Consider the following 22,367-nt stretch of genomic DNA (forward strand, 5'->3'; position numbering starts at 1 on the left):
TGTAAATATCTTTCACTGTCCTGGTATTTTCACATTCCTTATCATCCACAGTCATCAGGTATAGTAGAAAGAACAAATAGGACACTGAAAGAAAAATTGACTAAAGCAATGCAAACCATGGGAAGTAAAAACTGGGTTGATCTGTTACCTGCTGTTCTAGCTGAAATGAGAATGACACCAAGAAAAGACATGCACATGTCCCCACATGAAATTATATTTGGCAGACCCTTTCCCGTGCCATGGAGGAAAGGTAAACCCGCGATAGGAACAACTGATCTTGATGTACACATTGCTGAATATTCTGCTGCTCTAATAGATACTCTAACTAAACATTATGAACAAATTGCTGATGTGACTCCAATACCCTCAACAAAACCCACACATCCTTTTAATGTGGGAGATACTGTTCTGGTAAAATCTTTGACCCCCAGAAAACTGGGAGATTGTAAATATGATGGACCAGCAGAAATAATCGCAATTACTCGTACTGCTGTCTTAACTGATCTTTTTCCACAGTGGATCCATGCTACTAGGCTGAAGAGATGTCCTGTCGGCGTGAGACCAAAGGATAAATAAATGCGTGTGTATTATTATCTTTCTGTCTCTGTGATTTTTGTTTCCTAGACTAAAGACGTGCTGCAGTGATGTTCAACCCGTGATGTGACATAGAGAGAGTGACGTGACACAGAGGGATCGTCTGGGGTTGCCACTGAACGACTTTACTTCTGCTATTAGTGTAGCATTTCTGGTGGTGTCTTAGCGCCTCGTAAGGTGGGACGAGTGCAGATTGGGCATGCCCGCACTCTGAGCACTGTATCGTCAAGAAAGGCAATAGTTCACCACTAGTAGTTATTTATGAGTTTGACATTGTGAACAAGGTTTTTCACAAACACGAGTTTGCACTCAACCTGTCATGTTTCTGTGTATTTTTCGCTGTGTGCAAAATCTTTTGTACAAGTATGTTTCAGGTTATGTTCCTGCGCCGCGTCCGATGACCTGTTATCCGCCGGCGACTTCTTAAAAGCTCTGAGTTTTATTCAACAATATTTCTTATGAATAAAAGGGAGGAATTGTAGGGAATATTTGATTTTTAGTATGTTTCATTGTATTCTGTGTGCATGAGAACAGAGTGATTTTCTTCCTCTTCTCACGACACAAGCTGTACTTTCAATAAACACATTCTATAGTAGTTTATGTTAAAGGTCGTAAAACTGTTAAACGCTCGTTAATGCAGAGCTACTCCTAAATTTATGTTCTTCTTTACCTTATCTTTTAAAAGCATTACAGACTGGATGTAAACACTCCTGCATCCACCTTTTCTTTGGTTCTTTGTGTGTGTGCGTATATATACTCCTGTCTCCCACAATAAACTTTGAACGTCTCACTGAGCACTGACTTGTGTGTATCATTGAGGGGTTCCCTGGATCCAGGCGGGACAAGCAGAATACAGGCTGAGCACTGAGTAGACAAAAGGAGGTCTACCAAAATTCAAGAAATTACAGAGTAGCAGGAAAAAAGAAATGTGGATTAAAACCTTAAGTCATGCATTAATTAAATTGAACATACAGTGGAACCTCGGATCACGAGTAATGCGGTTTACAAGTGTTCTGCAAGATGAGCAAAGATTTTTAGTAAATTTTGACTTAAAAAACGAGCATTGTCTTGGTTTACGAGCGCCGAGTATCATGTTTCACGCATGCGCTTCTTGTTTTAACGCCGAGTGTGATCACAACTGAGCCAACGGTTTTTCTCTCTCTTTAGAGAGAAACACACACACGCACAGAAATTAAGGCGAGAGAGACACACTCTGCTCTCCGAAGAAACTCTGCTCTGTAGCAAAACTTTTCAGAGGTAAGGTGCTGGGTCATTTGTTTGTTTGTTTGTTTTACTTTACAGCAGTGATTCTGTTAGTTTGTTAGTGAAGTGTCATTAGCAATTTTTATTGCTAATTGTCAGATGAATTAACAGGCTGTTACGCTGTCGCAAGCAACATTAAAAGAAAGCAGAGAAGCTTTAATAATTTAGAACAGAACAACAGTCTTTCTGTTAATGTGCATGTGTTAAACGAGAGGAGAAAGTTTTAATCTGCCAGGATATATTTTTTACTTTTTTGAAAGATAAAGTGCAGGTTAATGTTTTATTTTTACTTCATATTTTGTATTAATTATTTTTATGTATTTATTTTTTTGGGCTGTAGAACGAATAATTAAAGTTTCCATTATTTCTTATGGGAAAATTAAATTTGGCTTACGAGTGTTGTGGAACACGAGCCCACTTCCGGAATAAATCATGCTCTTTATCCGAGGTACGACTAATTTATTTATTTTCCACAGTATTATTTTACCCAGATTGAGAACAGTGAAACAGGATGAGCCAGACAATGAAGCGGCTCTAAGCCCCTTTTTGTTTGCTCTGGTGATGGACAGGATGACAGATGAGGTAAGACAGGAGTCCCCATGGACTATGATGTTTGGAGATGACATTGTGCTCTGTAGCGAGAGCAGGGAACAGGTGGAGGAAAATTTGGAAAGGTGGAGGTATGCTCTGGAAAGCAGAGGAATGAAGGTTAGCCGCAGCAAGACGGAATACATGTGTGTAAATAAGAGGGACCCAGAAGGATTGGTGAGGCTACAGGGAGCAGAGGTAAAGAAGGTGCAGGATTTTAAGTACTTAGTGTCAACGGTCCAGAGCAACGGAGAGTGTTCAAAGGAGGTGAAGAGGCGGGTACAGGCAGGTTGGAATGGGTGGAGAAAAGTGTCAGGTGTGTTGTGCGATAAAAGAGTATCAGTGAGAATGAAAGGAAAGGTGTACAGGACAGTGGTGAGACCAGTGATGCTCTACGGCTTATAGACAGTGGTGCTGAAGAAAAGACAGGAGGCAAAGTTGGAGGTAGCAGAGCTGAAGATGTTGAGGTTCTCTTTGGGAGTGACAAGGATGGATAGGATCATGAAAGAGTTCATCAGTGGGGAGATTTATGGATGCAGTAAGAGAGGACATGAAGTTAGTTGGTGTAAGAGAAAAGAATGCAGAGGATAGGGTTAAGTGGAGGCAGATGATTCGCTGTGGCGACCCCTGAAAGGGAACAGCCGAAAGACAAAGAAGAAAAGAACAGTGAAACAGGATATAAATTTCACACTCATCTTGAACATAAAACCTTTTGACATTTGATCTGATAGCTGTCTAATCATCTCAGATTTTGCACAGACAATATTAAATTTGTCTCACATACTCTACCTTGACATATTTGGCATATAAATGCTCATCTGGTGGAAAACTCTGCTTCACCTGAATGGGCTGACACAACTCAATGACAAACCTAGAGGTGCACACAGAGGAACAGAATGGGTGAACTTGAAGAAAAGGTGGAAATGTGAGTGTTGGGTGAGGAAAAGGTGTGATGGAGAGATGGGGGAGAAAAAGAAAACAGAAAGAAATATCAGAGTGAGGGAGAAGCTGAAGTATGTCTAAGGGTTTGTCTTTACCCTGAATCAGTGTCTCGTATTTGTAATATACAGTACAACGTGAACGTGATCCCAACCTAATACTTCTACACAGTGTACTACATAAGCAGCGCATGCAGTCAATGGGTTTGGGTTTGGCTTACCATATCTTATTGCTGCAGGGGTTCAGCATGTAAACATCAACATTCTCCATCAGGATGGCAGAAGTGCTCTAATGGAAAATGCATAAACACACAATTAAGTATTATCCCGGCTCAAGAACTTTGAAAATGAGTTAGGAAACATCCTGTCTGCGCTATTTTGGGTCCGCGTTCGATTCCAGGCCAGGCTTGATTCCCATCTCGCATGTACGCATGGAGTTTGCATTTTTTTCCCGTGTTTGATGGGTTGTACTCTGGTTTCCTCCCACAGTCCAAAGACATGCTGTGTGTGTGTGTGCCCTGCAATGAATTTACATCCTGTCCAGGGTGTACTGTACCCTGCCTTCTGCCCTAAGCCTTCTGGGATAGGCTCTGCGACCCTGAATAGAGGATAAAGCGGTATAGAAGATGAGTGAGTGAAAGAGAGCCTGAGTTCGGTGAGTAATTGGGAACAGTTTAGAACTTGACAAATACAACTTTCTTTTAGCTTATATAAAAATAAATAAAATAACAGACAGAACATAGTTTTTAACTTAGCCTTAGACTACTTTAGACTAAAAACTGCAACAAAAAGGCTATAGTCAAAATTGTGTTTCAACTTATTTTTACCTTAAGGACCACAGGTAATAAAGTGCACAACAAAAATATACAAATAATAAACAACTTTTATCTTAATATCTGTATCTGTCTATATTCAATTCAATTCAATTTTATTTGTATAGCGCTTTTAGCAATTGTCATTCCCGCAAAGCAGCTTTACACAATCAAAAGAATTATTTAAGTTTGTATGAAATGTGAATTTGTATGAATCAAAATGGTCAGTTTGTCCCTGGTGAGCAAGCCGAGGGCGACAGTGGCAAGGAAAAACTCCCTGAGATGATAATAGGAAGAAACCTTGAGAGGAACCAGACTCAACAGGGAACCCATCCTTATTTGGGTGAAACAGAAAGCAGTAAATGATCTGCATTTATACAGTGTGTAGGGTGGGAGGCAGTTCAGCTATAATAGCTGATGTTGATTGATGTTAATATGGAGTCCAGGTAGTTATTAAAGACCCAGGTAGACTTGTAGGAAGTTCCAGTCCTGAACTATCGAACTGTCAAGTCCCCAAAGATACATGTGCCAACACCAGTCAAGGCCAGAACCATCTTCATGGTAGAGAGAATCATTCCCAGACACCAGACGCATCCCAGAGAGACACACGGGGCATCCATGTGACGAGATCTTCAGCCAGAAGCGGGGCACCAGGATGGGTCAGACAGGTCCGGAGGGCAGAGGGAGTCTGGATCACTGGCAGCTCAGGAACGACATGTGTAGCTCGACAGAGAGAGAGAGAAAGAGTGAAAGGGGGGGACAGGAGGAGAGAGGAAAGAGAAAGAGGGGGGGGAAGAGAAGAAGAGGAGAGATGGCAGTTAGGTATGGTCACAGTCACACAATGTATAATGTGAATGTATATTAACTGTAGAGTGCAAGCAGAGACTCCGGCAGGACTAACTATGACATCATAACTGAAAGGGAGAAACAAAAGGAAACACAAACATGAGGGCTTCCTGAGATGTAAAGCAAACAATCACCTCACCGTCAACAAACCTGAGCGATCAATGAGAGTGAGGAAGACAGCATCCAAACATACCAGTTCACCATAATACTCTACATCCATGAGTCCCCCAGATCTGCTCCTTTACCTATGGCAAATCTATTTATAAAAATTCGTCTAAAAGTGTAACTCACTTATCAGGACAGGCCTAACAGTTGTAGGGTTTACATAATAATGACAACGACTGACTGTCGCATTCTCCACCAATTTATGTAGACATTTTAATGTGGACACAATTAAATGTATATATAAACAGTTTGGAAGGTGAAAATTAATAAAGTTATTCAAGTACTGTTTACTAGATCAAGGAAAGTTACAAGAGCAGAGACTTGGGTTTATTCGTACGGTTTAGTTATGAATTCAGCAAAGTATGCAGCTTTGATTGTTTACTTGAGTTACATTTCGTTCTCAACCGTTGGTTGGCGTTGCTGATTGGTTGGTGCGCTGTTGTAGAGATGACGTCTTTTGGGAAAGCCATTCGGTGAGCCGTTGGTTGCCTGGTTACCGATGGCTGCACTCCAGAACTTCTCCTGAGAGTTTCTTCATTGCGGGACTTTGGCGTTCTGGCACAAAGTCTCGTTGAGAGTTCTTGAAAAGCGAATGACGCCAGAAGCGACAACGTAGCACCCTCGAGGGTGAAAGCCCAAGTTGCTTGGAAGAGGTTGTTGGGGGTTGCAAGTTGTAGTAGTAGATTTGGACAGACAATTCTGCTTGAGCATTTTCTTTTGATGATTTAAAGTCAGTCCATCTCATGGGTGATTGGTCAAATCGGAAACAATTGCAGGGTTTAGCCACGCCTCACGTGGTTACCCCTTTCGTGCATATATTAGCCCGATGTTTCGGCTGTCACGTGGGGCCCACCCGGTTGGAGTTTTTAATGCCTTTTATAAAGTAATTTTGCATGAGCTCTGTTCATGCCACCGATTTCCTGTGTTCACCAACAATTTTTGAATAAAGCCAGCTTTAGATTGATATCAAACATTACATAACTTACCCACTCATTTCTTCCATTATCTAATAAAAGGGGTTTGTAAATGCTGATTACACCATTTAAGTTATGAAGAATCATCATACATACCCACAGAAATAAAACATACTGAGTAAATATTTTCGCCCTACTGGCACACTTTCAAGGTGGTTTAAAATAGTGTCCATGCCCTTGTTCATTGAAAGGCATGTGCTTTGGTGGTCAACAAAAGTGTCAAAGTGAAACTTGGTGGTCCCCCTGCCCCCAACACGGGATGAAGCTGTAAAACTGTCCGCTTTTGTTTTAAATTAATAACAAATCCATATATGCTACATGGTGCTTAGTAAATACTGGCCACCCATAACAATAACGTTATGCATGAGCTAGCATGTTAATGTACACACATTAAGATTGTTGCGATTGTCTATCTCATGGACAAGCAGTTATGGGACAAAAACATGGTAGAGTGACAGTCGCCAGCCTGGAGACTGTACTACTGTAGGTAACTTTTTTACTAATCATAAATAAGCAGACTGAGAGAACCATTCATCTGACCATGGCATAGATGATCAATAGCTTAATTTTTTTTTTTTTTCTTGTTTATTCAGTATGATTTTTATAAATGTGACAACAGTGCCACCTAAAGACCTATGAATTATGGAACAACAAAAAGACTATGGTTTATACTGTAGCATTTATACTGTATATCCTTATATCCTGTGGAGAGGGGACTTAGTATTGCTTACATGTTTTTGTTTTTTGTTTCATTTTTGTTAAATAAAAAATGTCACAATAAAAAAAGTTATATATCCTGTGGAGGGGGGACTTAAAATTGCTTACTTTTTTTTTTTTTTTTCATTTTTGTTAAATAAATAATGGTACAATGAAAAAATAAAAGTTATATGCTGATATTTAGCTGAGGTTGTATTTGATGAATACTAAAACTGCTACAATCAGATGATGTTTATGATGATTTACCAATTTTACTATTGTCTCACTATCGACCTGGGCATTAAGTTGCTTTGATTGTGTAGAAGCTCACTTTCAGCTTTTGGGGCTATTGTCTAACAGTGTCTGTTGTTACTGTAAGCATCAAAGGCTATGCTCCTTGACAACTGATGTCGCTATTACAATGTGATTGGGTTTAAAAAACCTTTTTTTTTTTTTTTTTTTACCCTTTGGGAAACAGCAATGTGGTGCAGCTTAGAGGGCCTGTGTTTTGACTTCCTGACTGTTAAATACTTAAGTAATCTAGCAATTAATGTAAATAGATAAATAATAATAATAAATAAATAAATAAATAAATAAATAAATGCTTTAGAACAGTAAATTAGAGCATTAATAGACATAAGGTTTAAAAGCAGTATAAAATAAAATCAAGCCCTACTAGTTTTAAAGCTATGATTTTCTTCCCGTTAAAAACATAAGTGTATGAGGACATTTTAAGTTTTGTTTTGTTCTAAGTATTGTTACTATGAATAAAATGTTTCCGTTTAAAAGCGTTGGAATTGTTAGCTTTATAATTTTATAGCAAATTTTTTTATATCTTCCAGCTTCTTTAAGCAGTAATAATAATAATAATAATAATAATAATAATAATAATAATAATAATAATGGTATGCAGTAGTGTTATTTATAAGGATTATGAATTACTTGCAGTATTTATCAATGTTTGTGTCAGAAAGAGGCGACTCAGGCTCAGTGCAGATATATTTAATGAGAAAATCTGAGAAATAGGCATTTACAAAGAGAATACAGATGCTTATGGAATTAAAAATATGCTATTTAAGTTAATCAAGATAAAAGACATCAATCCATGAACAGTATAGATTCACAAGTAATGATGTTTTCTTTTTTTTTCTTCTTTTTTTTGTTGCAGCTTAAATACATTCATTTAAGGGCCTGTCCAAGCATTTAATGTGCATTACCAAACCAAAGCAAACTATTAATTGCATTTCTAAATAAGCACAATGCCTTTTATTAGTTAAACAAACAACTGCATTCTTGGTATAGATATGTTCATAATGGTTTATGTATTACATGCTATATGGCCTTGTTTAATCTCATAAATTCATTTTGTACCAGTAAAAACATTTTTAGTAGACTGAAACCTCTCGGGCCAGGGGTAGCTCAGTGGTTAAGGCATTGGACTACGGTTCGGAAGATCCCAGGTTCAAACCCCACAACCACCAAGTTACCACTGTTGGGCCCTTGAGCGCGGCCCTTAACCCTCAACTGCTCAGATGTGTAATGAGATAAAAAAAAATGTAAGTCGCTTTGGATAAAAGCGTCTGCCAAATGCCTAAAATGTAAATGTAAATGTCTTGCATACTCTATTACTTCAATAACTTTAGTCTACTGAAATATCCAGCCGCAGCATTAACTGTCTCCTCTGATTCAGGCTTAAGTTTCCTCAGCTCATTCAGATTACAAGCAACTACATATTTTCCAGTTTTCTTAGCTCGAGGGATCAAGAAGTCGATAGTCTGAACAATGAAAGCAGAGTCTGGCTTTAAAGCAATCTCACACAGTTTTTTGATGGCGGTGTACGCTTCTTCTATCAGGTCGGCTTTTTTCTTTTCAGTCTTGTCGATGTCTTCTTTCAATCTCTTCACTATATTTATTTTTTCCTCTTTCTGTTTCTTGTTGCTTTCAAAGTCTTTTTTTATGTTTTTAAATGATTCTGTGTCAAACTTGGTATCTGATTCAGATACATTATGGCCTTCATATTTCTTCATAAGTTCATAAAGACTCATTACGGTGTCTTTGCTGCGTGTGACATATTTCTTGTTCTCTTTGACATGTTTATTGTGATGACATTTACCTGTACATGAAGTGCAGTGGTCATTTTTCATGACAGAACACCATGAAACATCTATCGCAGCCCAGCAGCCATACTCATGACAGTTCCCTTTCAAAGGCTACACTCGATGCTGCGTGAAAACGCTATGGGAACATCTTTTCGTGTTGCCGGTTGTGAAGCATGTGTGTATCAAACACGCCAAATTTTGGCTTATATAACCTCGGTCAGGTGACGTCGTCTAATGAGACGCACCTGCAGGTTATAAATAGGAGTAAACCGGAAACATTCCTCAGATCTTTTTGTCTTCATGATCGCATTGTGAGCGTGTGTCACAAACAAAAGCAAATAAGAATTAAAAGCAAAGAAAAGTGTTAACTCACCGATATAATGGCGGAGTTTAAAACTAGATGTGTCCCTCCGTGTAAGAATTTTCTCTCGGAGGGCGATCCCCACACTTTTTGCTTTCAGTGTTTGGGGGAAAGTCACGCTCTCCAAGCGCTTGAGGGAGGCAGTGAACACTGTGAATATTGTGATCTGCTTCCCATGAAGGTGCTTCGCGCGCGCCTCGCGTTCTTTAGAGAGCCACGAGCCGCGCTGCATTCCTGGGGATCACAAGCCGATCTGGCCGAGGCGCGAGAGACGGAGTCACCCCTCCTTTCTCTCGCCCTCTCTTCCGATCGCGAAGTCTCTCCTTCCACTTCACAAGCGCACTCCGGTGCTTCTCGTGAGTGTGTAGAAGAGGCTTGCTCTCTTGCTTCTGTGGAAATGGAAGTAGCTACCTCAGAACGCTCCTCTAAGGTAGATAAAGAGTATGAGGAGCTGCTTGAAGTAATAACGCGTGCAGTCGAGCGGCTGCACATTGATTGGCCACAGGAGCAAGCCTTCCCCAAACGCTCAAAATTAGATGACAGATTTCTGTCGGGTGGCCAGGAGATGGAGCCACAACGTCGCTCTCTCCCCTTTTTTGACGACCTCCATAACGAATTAACTCGTTCATGGAATAGGCCTTATTCATCCCGTGTTTTTGTTCCATCAACTTCGTTTTATGCGAATATCGTTGATGCAAAAGCACGTGGTTACACGGTGATGCCTCAGATAGAAGAGACGCTCGCGGGCTATCTCTCTCCTGGGACATCATCCTCATTAAAGAAGCCAACCCTTCCCTCCAAGCCGTGTAGAACTTCTTCTACCCTGGTAGGGAAGGCATTTCAAGCAGCAGGTCAAGCTGGCGCTTCTTTGCACACCATGGCGGTCTTGCAGGCGTACCAGGCCGACCTGCTGAAGGATTTGAGCACGAGCAGCACTGTGAATGAGTTAGCCTTCACAGAATTACGCCGGGCGACTGACTTGTCCCTTCGTGCGACAAAACAGACAGCCCGTGCTATCGGCCGTTCCATGGCCGCCCTGGTGTCCGCAGAAAGGCACCTATGGTTGAATTTGACGGGCATCAAGGATAAGGATCGAACATTCCTCCTTGATGCCCCTGTCTCACCATCCGGCCTGTTCGGCGAAGCTGTAAATTCCGTCGCCACCAGGTTTCGGGAAGCTAGGCTTTATGAACAGGCTTTTGGGCAATTTCTCCCACGCCGTGCTCAAGAATCAAGACTGCCGGCCACCCAGTCTCGATCAGATCTGATTTTCGCCAGACGGGAGGCGCAGAAAGAAAGCGTCAGCAGCCGGGCACCCCCTCGTAAAGACAGGGGTACGGCTCGCCGCCCCTCACAGCCCGCCTCAAAGAGGTCAGATCGCCGCACCGTCTTCTTTTCAAAGAAGTCGTCCTGAAGCTTATGCGCCCAGGACCGTGGGGGAGGACCCCCCCGGGGAGGGGCGCGTAACACCCTTTCACATAGGAAGACGCCCTCCCTGGCACCCCCAGGGGGTCGGTGCTCAGTTTCCGCCGCCTTTGGTGTTTCGGACAACACCGGCCTCCAACAGTATGTTAGTCCTTCGGTCTTATCCTGCTGTAATCCAGGATGCCGAACCACTAACACCCCCCCGTGTAGCCGAAGTGCTAAAACTAGTGCCCCTTTCGGAGAAGCTGGCAGCGTGGAAGCTACTGCCAAGCATATCTCCCTGGGTGCTAAAGACTGTAGAAAAAGGCTACAGGATTCAGTTTGCACACCGCCCCCCGCGTTTCAACGGCGTGATTACCACCTCCGTGATACCGGAAAGGGCGCATCTGTTGACTCTCGAACTACAGGCATTGCTGGGAAAAGGGGCCATAGAACAGGTTCTCCTTCCAGACATGGAGTCAGGCTACTACAGTCGGTATTTCCTGACTCCCAAAAAAGACGGGGCACTGCGTCCAATTCTAGATCTTCGCGGACTGAACCGCTATCTCAAAAAGTACAGATTCAAGATGTTGACTGTCAAAAGCATTGTTTCACAAATTCAACCAAGGGATTGGTTTGTGACAATAGATCTGAAGGATGCATACTTTCACATAGAAATTTTGCCACAACACAGGAAGTTCCTGAGGTTCGCTTTCGGGGGAAAAGCCTACCAATATCGGGTCCTTCCATTTGGTCTAGCTCTATCACCCCGCACATACACAAAGTGCATGGATGCAGTCCTGGCTCCCTTGCGACTCCAGGGCATCCGTATTTTAAATTACATAGACGACTGGCTCATTCTGGCCCAGTCTCAGGAGCTAGCGCTTCGACATCGGGATGTCGTCCTAGCTCATCTTCATTCATTAGGATTGAGACTCAATGCCGCGAAAAGCATTCTCTTTCCAGCTCAGAGGACAACATACTTGGGTGTTATTTGGGATTCAATCGTTATGCGGGCACAGATGTCTCCTGCCCGTATCGAATCCATTCTCAATGCCCTGAAGGAAATCAGGCTAGACCGGAGAGTGACTGTACATCACTTTCAAAAATGTTTAGGCCTCATGGCAGCTGCATCCACGGTGATACCTTTGGGCCTTCTGCACATGAGAGCCTTTCAGTTGTGGCTAAGAGCCAGGGGACTTCATGCAAGGGCCAATCCCCGAAGGCAAATAAGGGTTACGCGCAGAGGACTTCGTACCCTTTCTACGTGGTTCAGACCCCGGTTCCTGACTTTGGGTCCCACTCTAGGCCCGTCTTGTCGTCGCAAGATGCTAACGACAGACGCTTCCCTCACCGGCTGGGGTGCGGTCTTGGATGGCCGTCCAGCCCAAGGGAGCTGGAGAGGCCATCTTCTCGCATGGCACATCAATTGCCTCGAAATGATGGCTCTATTTTTGGCCCTACGGCATTTCCTCCAGCAGTTGAGAGGCTACCATGTTCTAGTGCGGGTGGACAACACATCGGTAGTCTCCTACATAAATCGCCAGGGCGGACTGCGCTCGCGCCGCTTGAACAAGCTAGCGCACCAGGTTCTGCTTTGGGCACAGGACAAGTTCCTGTCCCTCAGGGCGATTTACATTCCAGGGCACATGAATGTGGGAGCAGACTTATTGTCCAGACAAGCTGTGACACACGGGGAATGGAAGCTCCATCCGGAAGTAGTCAGTCAGATCTGGGAAAAATTTTTTACAGCAGAGGTGGACCTCTTTGCCTCCCAAAAGACAGCACAATGTCCCCTCTACTACTCTCTGACTCATCCAGCTCCCCTGGGTCTGGACGCCATGGCCCATACGTGGCCCAAATTACGCCTTTACGCGTTTCCTCCGATAGCTCTGCTCCCGGGAGTCCTGGCGAGGGTTCGCCAACAGCGTTTGCGCCTCTTATTGATAGCGCCCTGTTGGCCGACCAGAGTGTGGTTCTCGGACCTAATATCTCTCCTCGACGGCTCACCATGGGTGATTCCAGTGAGGAGGGATCTTCTGTCTCAGGTGCAGGGGACAATATTTCATCCCCGGCCCGAGCTTTGGAACCTTCACGTTTGGCCCCTGAACGGGACCAACTAATTCAAGCTGGCCTTTCAGCCAGCGTTATTGACACTATTTTAAATGCTAGGGCTCCCTCCACTAGGAAAGCCTACGCCCTCAAATGGAATGTATTTGGAAGTTGGTGCATGACAAAGCAGGTGGACCCAGTTTACTGCCGAATTGCTTCAGTACTGGAGTTCCTGCAGGAAAAGTTGTCCTCGGGCTTGTGCCCTAGTACTCTCAGGACGTACGTAGCCGCTATTTCAGCCTGCCACGTTCCTACTGATGGGGTAACAGTGGGAAAGCACCCTTTAGTTGCCCGTTTCATTCGTGGAGCTAAACGGCTGAGGCCACCCACTAGAGCCACTGTCCGGTCATGGGATTTATCTGTTGTGCTCGAAGGTCTAATTGACACCCCTTTCGAACCTCTAGAGTCAGCGCCTGTCAGGTTTCTGACCCTAAAGATGGTTTTTCTGATGGCCATTTCCTCTCTCAAGAGAGTTGGAGATCTGCACGCCTTGTCAGTCTCCCCATCCTGCCTAGACTTTGCCCCTGGGCTAGTCAGGGCTGTTCTGCATCCTCACCAGAACTATCTTCCGAAAGTTCCTTTCTCAACCATGCACCCTGTTGTTCTTGAGGCCTTCTGTCCTCCGCCTTTTACAGCTTCGGAGCAGAAGAGACTTCACTTACTGTGTCCAGTACGTGCTCTTCAGATTTACGTCCACCGCACCAGCCAGTGGCGTAAAACAGAGCAGCTCTTTATATGCTATGGGGGCCGCAACCGGGGAGCGGCCGCCACTACACAGACTCTGTCACACTGGGTGAGGGATGCTATTGCCCTCTCCTATGAGGCGCGTGGGCTCACTTCGCCTCTAGGAATTAGGGCTCATTCAACCAGGGGGATTGCCTCATCTATCGCTCTGGCGAGAGGTGTTCCCCTGCAGCAAGTGTGCGACGCGGCAGGTTGGTCCTCCCCGCACACATTTGTTAGATTTTATAGCCTGGATGTGCCTGCTACTCCGGGGTCACGGGTCCTCGAGTCAGCTTCCCAGAGATAGTTCTGAGACCTCCTTGGTCTTTGTGCGCACACGCTACACAACCCGGGGGTCCAGACACTTGCAGTGCGGCGGCGTTGGTATTCTCGTTCCCATAGCGTTTTCACGCAGCATCGAGTGTAGCCTTTGAAAGGGAACGTCTCGGGTTACTTTGCTGTAACCCTGTTCCCTGAAAAGGCGGGAACGAGATGCTGCGCTCCAATGCCGCACTGCTTACGTGACCGGACGTCCCTTCAGACAAAAATCAATCTGAGGAATGTTTCCGGTTTACTCCTATTTATAACCTGCAGGTGCGTCTCATTAGACGACGTCACCTGACCGAGGTTATATAAGCCAAAATTTGGCGTGTTTGATACACACATGCTTCACAACCGGCAACACGAAAAGATGTTCCCATAGCGTTTTCACGCAGCATCTCGTTCCCGCCTTTTCAGGGAACAGGGTTACAGCAAAGTAACCCGAGACGTTTTCCTGACAGACAGAACAACTGGTAGCCTTCTTGTCTTTCCATGAACCATTTTCAATGAGGACTTTTTCTTTGTAATATTCGGTGACTTTAAAATGAAAGTTTTCATTTCTCTTGATCTTTTCTTGATTTTCCTGAAGTGCTTCCTGAATCTGAGCCAGTTCTTTTCCTTTGCGCTCAACAAAGTCAATACGGTCTTGTAGATTAGTAATACAGCCTTCAATTCGTTTGGACTCCTTCAGAACCTCTTCAGTCTGCTTTAAGCTTTTTCTTTCCTGCTCTTTCAGTGGGTCAAAGAAATCATTTAAACTCTCCTCTGTTAGTCCCCAAGCTGCCCGGAGAACTTCGTTATACTTTTTGTTTCTCTTCTCAGTTTGCCGATTGTTAAATAAGTAATGCTTAGGTTCATTTTCTTCATCTTTCCTGCAGGGAATCCTTGCTCTCTTGATGGCATTAAGAGCATTAGCTGGAGGCATTCCATCTGAGTGAGTGATAAACATGACAATGTTGTTCTCTATATCTTTACCAAATAAGGACAAAATTGCATCAAAGATGTATTGCTGTCTGTTAGAAAGTCGATTCACAGTTGCTTTCACTACCAAACAGACTGCATCAATTTCCTTCACGCCATTGTCACTGTGAAACAGTTTGTACAGATTTTCAGCAATCCGTTTATCATGTTCTGTTCCCCTGGTGTCTCCATAACCTGGCGTGTCAATAATGGTAAGACAGATTGGGTGGTCTTTGGCAAAGACCTCATACACTGTGATTTCACTTGTTTGACTTTTTGTCTGATCTGACATGGAATTATCTTCTTCCTCTTCTGTAACTTCAAACCACACTTCATCTGTAAACTTCTCGCCGAGTATATAATTCACCATGGCATTAATCAGAGTAGTTTTGCCTGTTCCAGTTTCTCCAACCATCAGGAGGATTTTGTTTTGCATGTTGTTGTCTAATTGTCCAAATGTCCATTTTCTTACTGAGCCATCTTTATTAAGATTTGTTCTGGTTGTGAAGAGACGATATCGTGCGGGTGGACCATAAGAAGAAGAGGGTATTAATTTACTCTTCTTGATTGCATCATGTGCGGCCTCTGATGCCTCTGGAAGTCTGTTGATTCAATTGGACTTTCATGAGAATTCATTTTGATATTATTACTTTCTGATTATACTGTATTTGTGTTGTCTCCAATATAATGTGCAAGATTACTTGTAAATATTTTAGGTAAAAGCTTTTTTTCTCATTAAGAATAATTAATAATACTAGACATTTGTTCCAAGTTCATATATTCTTTCAAAACACAAAATATTTTAAATAGAAAATAAAATATTGCATCACATTATAATTTTGCAGCTGTTTACTCACCTTGTCGCCATAATAATGTATGGAAGTTGAAATTTGAATCTCGGATGATTCCAATAAACAAAGACTGTGAAGTAAATGAACATAACCCATGAGATCTATTTAAACATCTATGTTAAATACATCTAGAGACATATTGATTTTGCAAAAAGGAAATTAGACATTATAGACAGTATTTTTTGGTTCCTACTTTTGGGCTCCTGACATTGTTTTCAAGGATGCATTATATCTTGATGGGTATAATTGGATGGAAAAGAATTTTTGATTTACATTAATCTCCAACTGTTATGGAAATGAACAAGCTCTATTTGGTCATAAACAGCAGTGATACATGAAAGTCATGCCCTGGAATTGCTGGTAAAATCATCTTACATTATTTTCCCCTATTAACAGTAAAATGTTATGATTTAGTTATGGTGCACAATAACAAAACAGTCAATGAATTAAAATTTCATTTGTCACATACACATTACGATGTGTAGTTAAATGCTTATACGACCACTCGTGACCTTTAAAGCAAGATTATAAATAAGACATAAATTACGGAATAGGGTAAGAATAAAATATTTAAAAAAAACTTAGCTGTAGAAAAAACAAGGACGAAATATAAAATATATATTTTTTTTAAGCTTAGCTGTACAAAATACAGACAATGTGGCTGTACAAATATGCAAAATATGGAAACTGTTGTGGAAATTGACATAGAATTTAAATAGAAATGACAGGGGAGTGTGCAAATATGCATGACTGTGAATATGTAATGACCATAAATGAACAAAATTGTGCAAAATAAAATGAAATTAAATCAAAATGTCCAGGGTGAGTGCAAATGTGCATGAATGTTCAAATTTATAATGCCCATATATGCATAAAAGATACCTTGTCTATTTGTGTCTAAGGGACAAACGATTGTGGGACAAAAACATGGCACAGTTAGCAGCTGGCTTTATACACAGACATGCAAGAACTGAAAAGATATCTACTGTTTCATGATAAAATGTAATGTAATGATAACGTATAAATTTGTTAAACATTAAAACCACCTGCCTGGGTGACTGTTTGGTTCTCATATACGTGTACTAGGAATCATTTATTACTAACCATAAATAAGCAGACTGAGTTTAATTTTATTTCTTATTCACTGTAATTAAGTTCTCTTGCTATTTTGCTAAGTTTTTGTTGCTAGACAATGTTAATGTTTTTACCTGAAGCCACAAACTTGACAAAACTGGCTATTTGAAATCAACGTTGATGTCATTATAATGCTATAATTGATCTTACAAATCTAAAACTATTGTGAGATAAGAATTTTGTTTAAGCTCTTAGACTTCTAGTAAAAATGTAACTGTTACATACCTGTTTTTTAGAATTGTCCAAGAGAGAAACAAACAAATTCTGGTGTTAGAACTATAACTCAACTAAAAAAAAATACTCAGGAACATCCCACAGTGTAATGTCATGAAATCAGCCAATGAAAATCACTGAGAAGCTTCAGTATCTTTAAAACTGTAAATTTAGAAAACAAAACAGCCAAGGGGAAAAAAAGAATGAACATAAATGTACAAACCTTCCAACTATTTACTTTCCACTTGTTGTCAATACTCTTTGATCAACTTTCTCCAAACATTCAAATGTTCTACAAAGTGGACTGTTAGTTAACATGTGCATTTTATTCTGTAATGCCTGACAAGAAAAGAATTTACTAGAATATTAACATCTTGGCCATACTGTATATATTTATGGTAGAATAAATACAACCATTGCTTGTGGTTTGACAATAACAGTGTCAATCACTGATATTGCTGATGTAAAATGTGTCCTCCATGCTGTATCTTCTAAGGTCTAACACAATTGATCGTTTTTTATTTGCTAATAATATATTTTAAATGTCATCATTACAAATTAGCAAAAGAACAGACTCCTTACTTGTTATTTAACTGATATTTTATTTATGGTATTTAGAATAAGAAAATAACTCTCTTTATAGAAAATAAATAAATTTACATTAGAGTATGAAAAAAAACATACTCAACATTACAAACAAATGTAGAAATCAGTCTGTTTAATACTTATGCACATGTGTTTATTTAGCTCACTTTTCTGAGTGCAGTACATTGTCTCTGAAATTTGTCATAATACAGAATTGCACACCACAAATCATTCTGCTCACATGAGCAGTTGTACTCATTACAGTTCTCCTCACATACAGAACAAATAAGTTCCAAGAAGAACTCTCATGCTAAGCATTTTTATTAGGATGTTTTAGTTGTTTACCTGAAAAAACAAACCTTTAATTTGTCACAATAATTACTTAGCTTTTCTCAAGGACTTTCTAAGTATGAGACAATTCAGACAGTTCATGAGACCAATACGAAATACTGTTTGGTCTATGGTCACTTTAATTAGCTATGCATGAAAAACTGGAGCATTTCAGTCCCTTGTAGTGCAACTTTAAACATAAAAGTCAAAAGGATAACGTTGTGCACAGGCACAAGTCGAGCAATGGATTAAAAAAATAATTGATTTAAAAGGCTTTATCACTGCCTAGAAGCACAGTGAAGTCTTTTATTAAGAAGTGGAAGGTATTTGGTACAACATACTATAGACCCTCCCCTGGATAAGGATGTCCCTCCAAATTGGATGAAAAAGCCAAAACAAAATTGGTCAGAGAGGCTTTCAAGAGGCCTTCAGCAACTCTAAAGCAGTTGCAGGAATTTATGACAAAGAGTGGTCATTGTGTCCAATAATATTACAAATTCTCCACAAATGTGGTTTGTATGTGAGGGTTGCATTCCTCAAAATTATTCGGCCAAAACAGCAAACGATATGTCTGGATGGTGAGCTCTACTGGATTTCCACCAATTCCGCCTGTTGTATTGCAATTAAAGCAGTCTACAAACAGTCACCATAAAATTTAACGCTACTTGAGTAGTTCTGCAAAGAAAAGTGTGTTAATCTTGCAAAGTTATTAGAGACATCCCTTAACCGGCAGAACAGGTGCAGACAGGTTGGATCCAAATGCAGGGTGAGCAGGATGGTAACCCTATAAACAGGGAGAGAATAAGTTAAGGGAGGGGAACAGATTTAGAGAAACTCAATCAAGAAGGTACTCACATTATAGTGAGGCATTAGGTGAAGGCCGCCTTCGACTTTTGTAGATTTAAAGAAAGTTTCTTCAATGGAAAGCCTGAAGGATTGTAGTGCTAGTGCTTGCCAGTAAGGTCAGAGCAGATTAGTTATTAGGGATCAGGGGTAGCTCAGTGGTTAAGACATTAGACTAGTGATTTAAAGGTCCTAGGTTAAAACCCCAAGTTGTCACTGTTGGGCCCTTGTGTAAGGCCCTTGACCCCTAAATTGCTGAGTTGTAAAAATTGAGATAAAAAGTAAGTTGCTCTAGATAGGTACTGTATGCAGACGTCATTCGGAAACACACAGGGAAAATCCCAGATAGGGCAGAAAGAGTAGTGTCCAGGGCACTTAGTTTGCCAACCACTAATGCAAATTCAGAGAGGATGGTTCACTTGGTCTATGTAACCCAAGAGGTAGCTCCAGTAATAAAGAGACAGACAAAAACAGGACAGGTCAGATCAGGGTTTTAAAGGTGAGGGAGTAGGCACAGAAGGACTCAGAAAATTCTGTATTACCATCTCACTAAGAACACATGCTCCCTTTTATAGTGGTGCTTAGACAAATTTTGCTAACAGCTTTTGCTGATTTTTTTTGCTGACGGCACTCTTCAAATTGTTTATAGTAGAGATTAGACAAAATGGCCAAAAAATACTGTAGGAAGTTCCTCAAACAAGATGGCCGCCAACCTGCAAGTACAATCATGACACTAACAGATTAAGGGGTGTAATTAAAGCAAAAGGTGGTTCAGCAAAATACTGCCAATGGATTACTCCTTCTGCAAGTGATTCTTTTCTATACCAACTGTAAATGCACTGCTGTTTTTTGCTGACTGCAATCTTCAAGTCATTACACAGATTTTCAATTGGGTTTAAGTCTGGGCTTTGACTAGGCCATGCAAAGACATTTTTTTTCTAATTTAACCTCTTTGTGGTCAGTTTTTTTTTTTTTTCCATGCATCCTGACAAGTGCTCCGGTCCCTGGTACCAACAATTGTCGGAAATTACCACATCCGCATCTCCCATGAGAAGAATTTCCTGTGTTTGTCAGGCAAACCCATCATCTAAAATGGCCTGCGGCTCACCCACACACACAGAGGAACTCGCTAAGCTGGGATGTTAGTTAGACTTTAAAATCATGTCCTAGGAATAAAACATGCTGCTTGAGATTGAATTTAGGTGCATTTGGCCCATGAAATAAAATGAGTTTGATGGCCCTGAACAAATAATATCTAATACATTTTTATGTTTATATAACAAACTTCTTGCTATTGGAGGCTAAATATTTATATTCACTGTTGACTACCAGTCAAAATTTTATGTGCATCTTTTAATTCTCTGGTCTTTCATGATCTCCTTTGAACAGTTAATGTTAAGATGAGTTTGCCACTTATGCTCTGTAGAGCCTTCATAATGGCTCTAATATGAGGTGCTGTTAATTAGTGATTTTTTTAGGCTGGTAACTCTAAATTAACTTTTCCCCTGCAGCTGCGGTAGGTTTCGGCCTAGCTTTCCTGGGATGATCTTCATAACAGCCAGTTTCATTAGGGTGCTTGATAGATTTTGCAAATGCATTTGACAATACTACAAAAAACTATTCCAGTACACCTGACCTTAAAATACAATTGACTGGTCAATTCATGGTTCATTCAATTATGGCAAGTCATCCAGGGCCTAAAGCTGCAAAGCAGCTCCAGACCATTACACTATCTTGTTTTATAACAAGAAAAAGAACAAGCAAATCTGTTATTTTATGAAATTATGATTTCATAAAAGAACATCATCCCAACAGTCAAACCATAATAGTGTGATGGTCTGGATTTGAAATTTGCGGGTCACAGATCCGGTCGCCACATGTCCTCCCTCAGACGTCTTAAAACCTGGCAAAAGAATTAGCTATTGACAGCCTGGCCCCTGGGGATGAATTCTCGATGCACAATGCTGTGAATGTTGAAAAAGATAATGAGCATGCATTTGGTCGAGGTGCGAATCTGCCTCGCCTTTTTCAGTTATGGAGATGATGGCTCTTCCATTGTGAAGACTGGTGCTCCATCTCAGGGTTGTACCCATATACCCGAATTTCATCACCGTTAACAATCATTCACATGAAGGATGGGTCTTTTGTCACACTGAATTATGAAGGTCAGTGCTCCCTGTGATGTTTGCAGCCTTGTGCTACCATCTGTTGGCATATTAAAAACCTAGTTTAAAAACTAATTCTAATTTCAGCAAAAATTTAAGTATATGTTCTCAAAGGCCAATACAATAGAAATGAAACTTCGATATATTTTAGAGTAGTCAATATGCAGCTTGTAAAACAGTATAGATTTACTGTTCTTTGAAAATAACTCAACACACAGCCATTATTGTCAAAATACAGTACTTGGCAATGAAAGTGAGTACACCCTAAGTGATAACAGCTGTACATCTATAACCATGCAAAGTCATATGATCTATTCATCATGTTCATGTGTTTGTCAGTGGCCAAGTGTGTCTCTAGACCTGAACCCTGTTATACATCTGTGGGACGTCCTTAAGCAGAAAGGTGGCGAAGCGCCATGTGTCTAACATCCAGCAGCGCTGTGATATTATTATGGAGTGAAAGAAGATACCAGCAACAATATGTGCAGTTCCCTTTCAAAGGCTACACTCGATGCTGCGTGAAAACGCTATGGGAATATCTTTTCATGTTGCCGGTTAGGAAGCATGTGTGTACCAAACACGCCAAATTTTGGCTTATATAGCCTCGGTCAGGTGACGTCATCTGATTAGACTATCTTGTCTCATTGCAAGTGTGTCACAATAATAATGTACACACAGCGCCGCGCTACCGTATGAAACGTACATTCACATCAACTACCAAACAGAGTTTTATCAGTAATCTCCCAGAGTTCCCAACTTCGATTAGATCACCGTCTGACCCCACAGAACTCGATCAGGCGACTGAATATTTAGAGTCGACATTTCGCTATACCCTAGATAATGTAGCTCCAGTCAAAAGAAAAATTATTAGAGATAAAAAACTTGCTCCCTGGTATAACGATCACACGCGCACTTTAAAACAGACCGCTCGGAAATTAGAACGTAAATGGCGTCAAACTAAATTACTAGTATTTCAAATAGCATGGAAGGAGAGCATCCTGAACTATAGAAAAGCTCTTAGTGTAGCTAGATCAACATATCTCTCCACTCTTATAGAAGAAAATAAAAATAATCCTAGATTCTTATTTAATGCTGTAGCCAAATTAACCAGAAATAAGACCACTGCAGAAATCTCCACAACAACATCATGCAATAGTGACGACTTCATGAACTTTTTTAATAATAAAATTGTAAATATTAGGCATAAAATTGAGGTTTTGAAACCGAACAATGTAATTGATGCAGATGTTAATCTAGCCATGTCAGACCAGAACCTAGAATACTTTACTCCCCTTGAAGAGAATGAACTAATTTCACTCATCTCTTCTTCAAATTCATCAACCTGTATATTAGATCCTGTACCGACACATTTTCTTAAACAGATAGTACC

General features: G+C 41.0%; 1 protein-coding gene across 1 annotated transcript; it reads right to left on the bottom strand.

The window, feature by feature from the left end:
* Positions 1-8,011: 8,011 nt before the first annotated feature.
* LOC128529162 (uncharacterized) lies at positions 8,012-15,818 on the bottom strand. The gene is made up of 3 exons (XM_053502563.1): positions 15,714-15,818; positions 14,338-15,458; positions 8,012-9,076 (listed from the first exon to the last, which is right to left on the bottom strand). The coding sequence occupies exons 1-3, from the start codon at positions 15,794-15,796 to the stop codon at positions 8,502-8,504; spliced, it is 1,779 nt and encodes a 592-aa protein (XP_053358538.1). The 5' UTR covers positions 15,797-15,818; the 3' UTR covers positions 8,012-8,501.
* Positions 15,819-22,367: the final 6,549 nt, after the last annotated feature.

Source organism: Clarias gariepinus, chromosome 1 (genome assembly GCF_024256425.1).
Source record: "Clarias gariepinus isolate MV-2021 ecotype Netherlands chromosome 1, CGAR_prim_01v2, whole genome shotgun sequence".
Lineage (NCBI taxonomy): Eukaryota > Metazoa > Chordata > Actinopteri > Siluriformes > Clariidae > Clarias > Clarias gariepinus.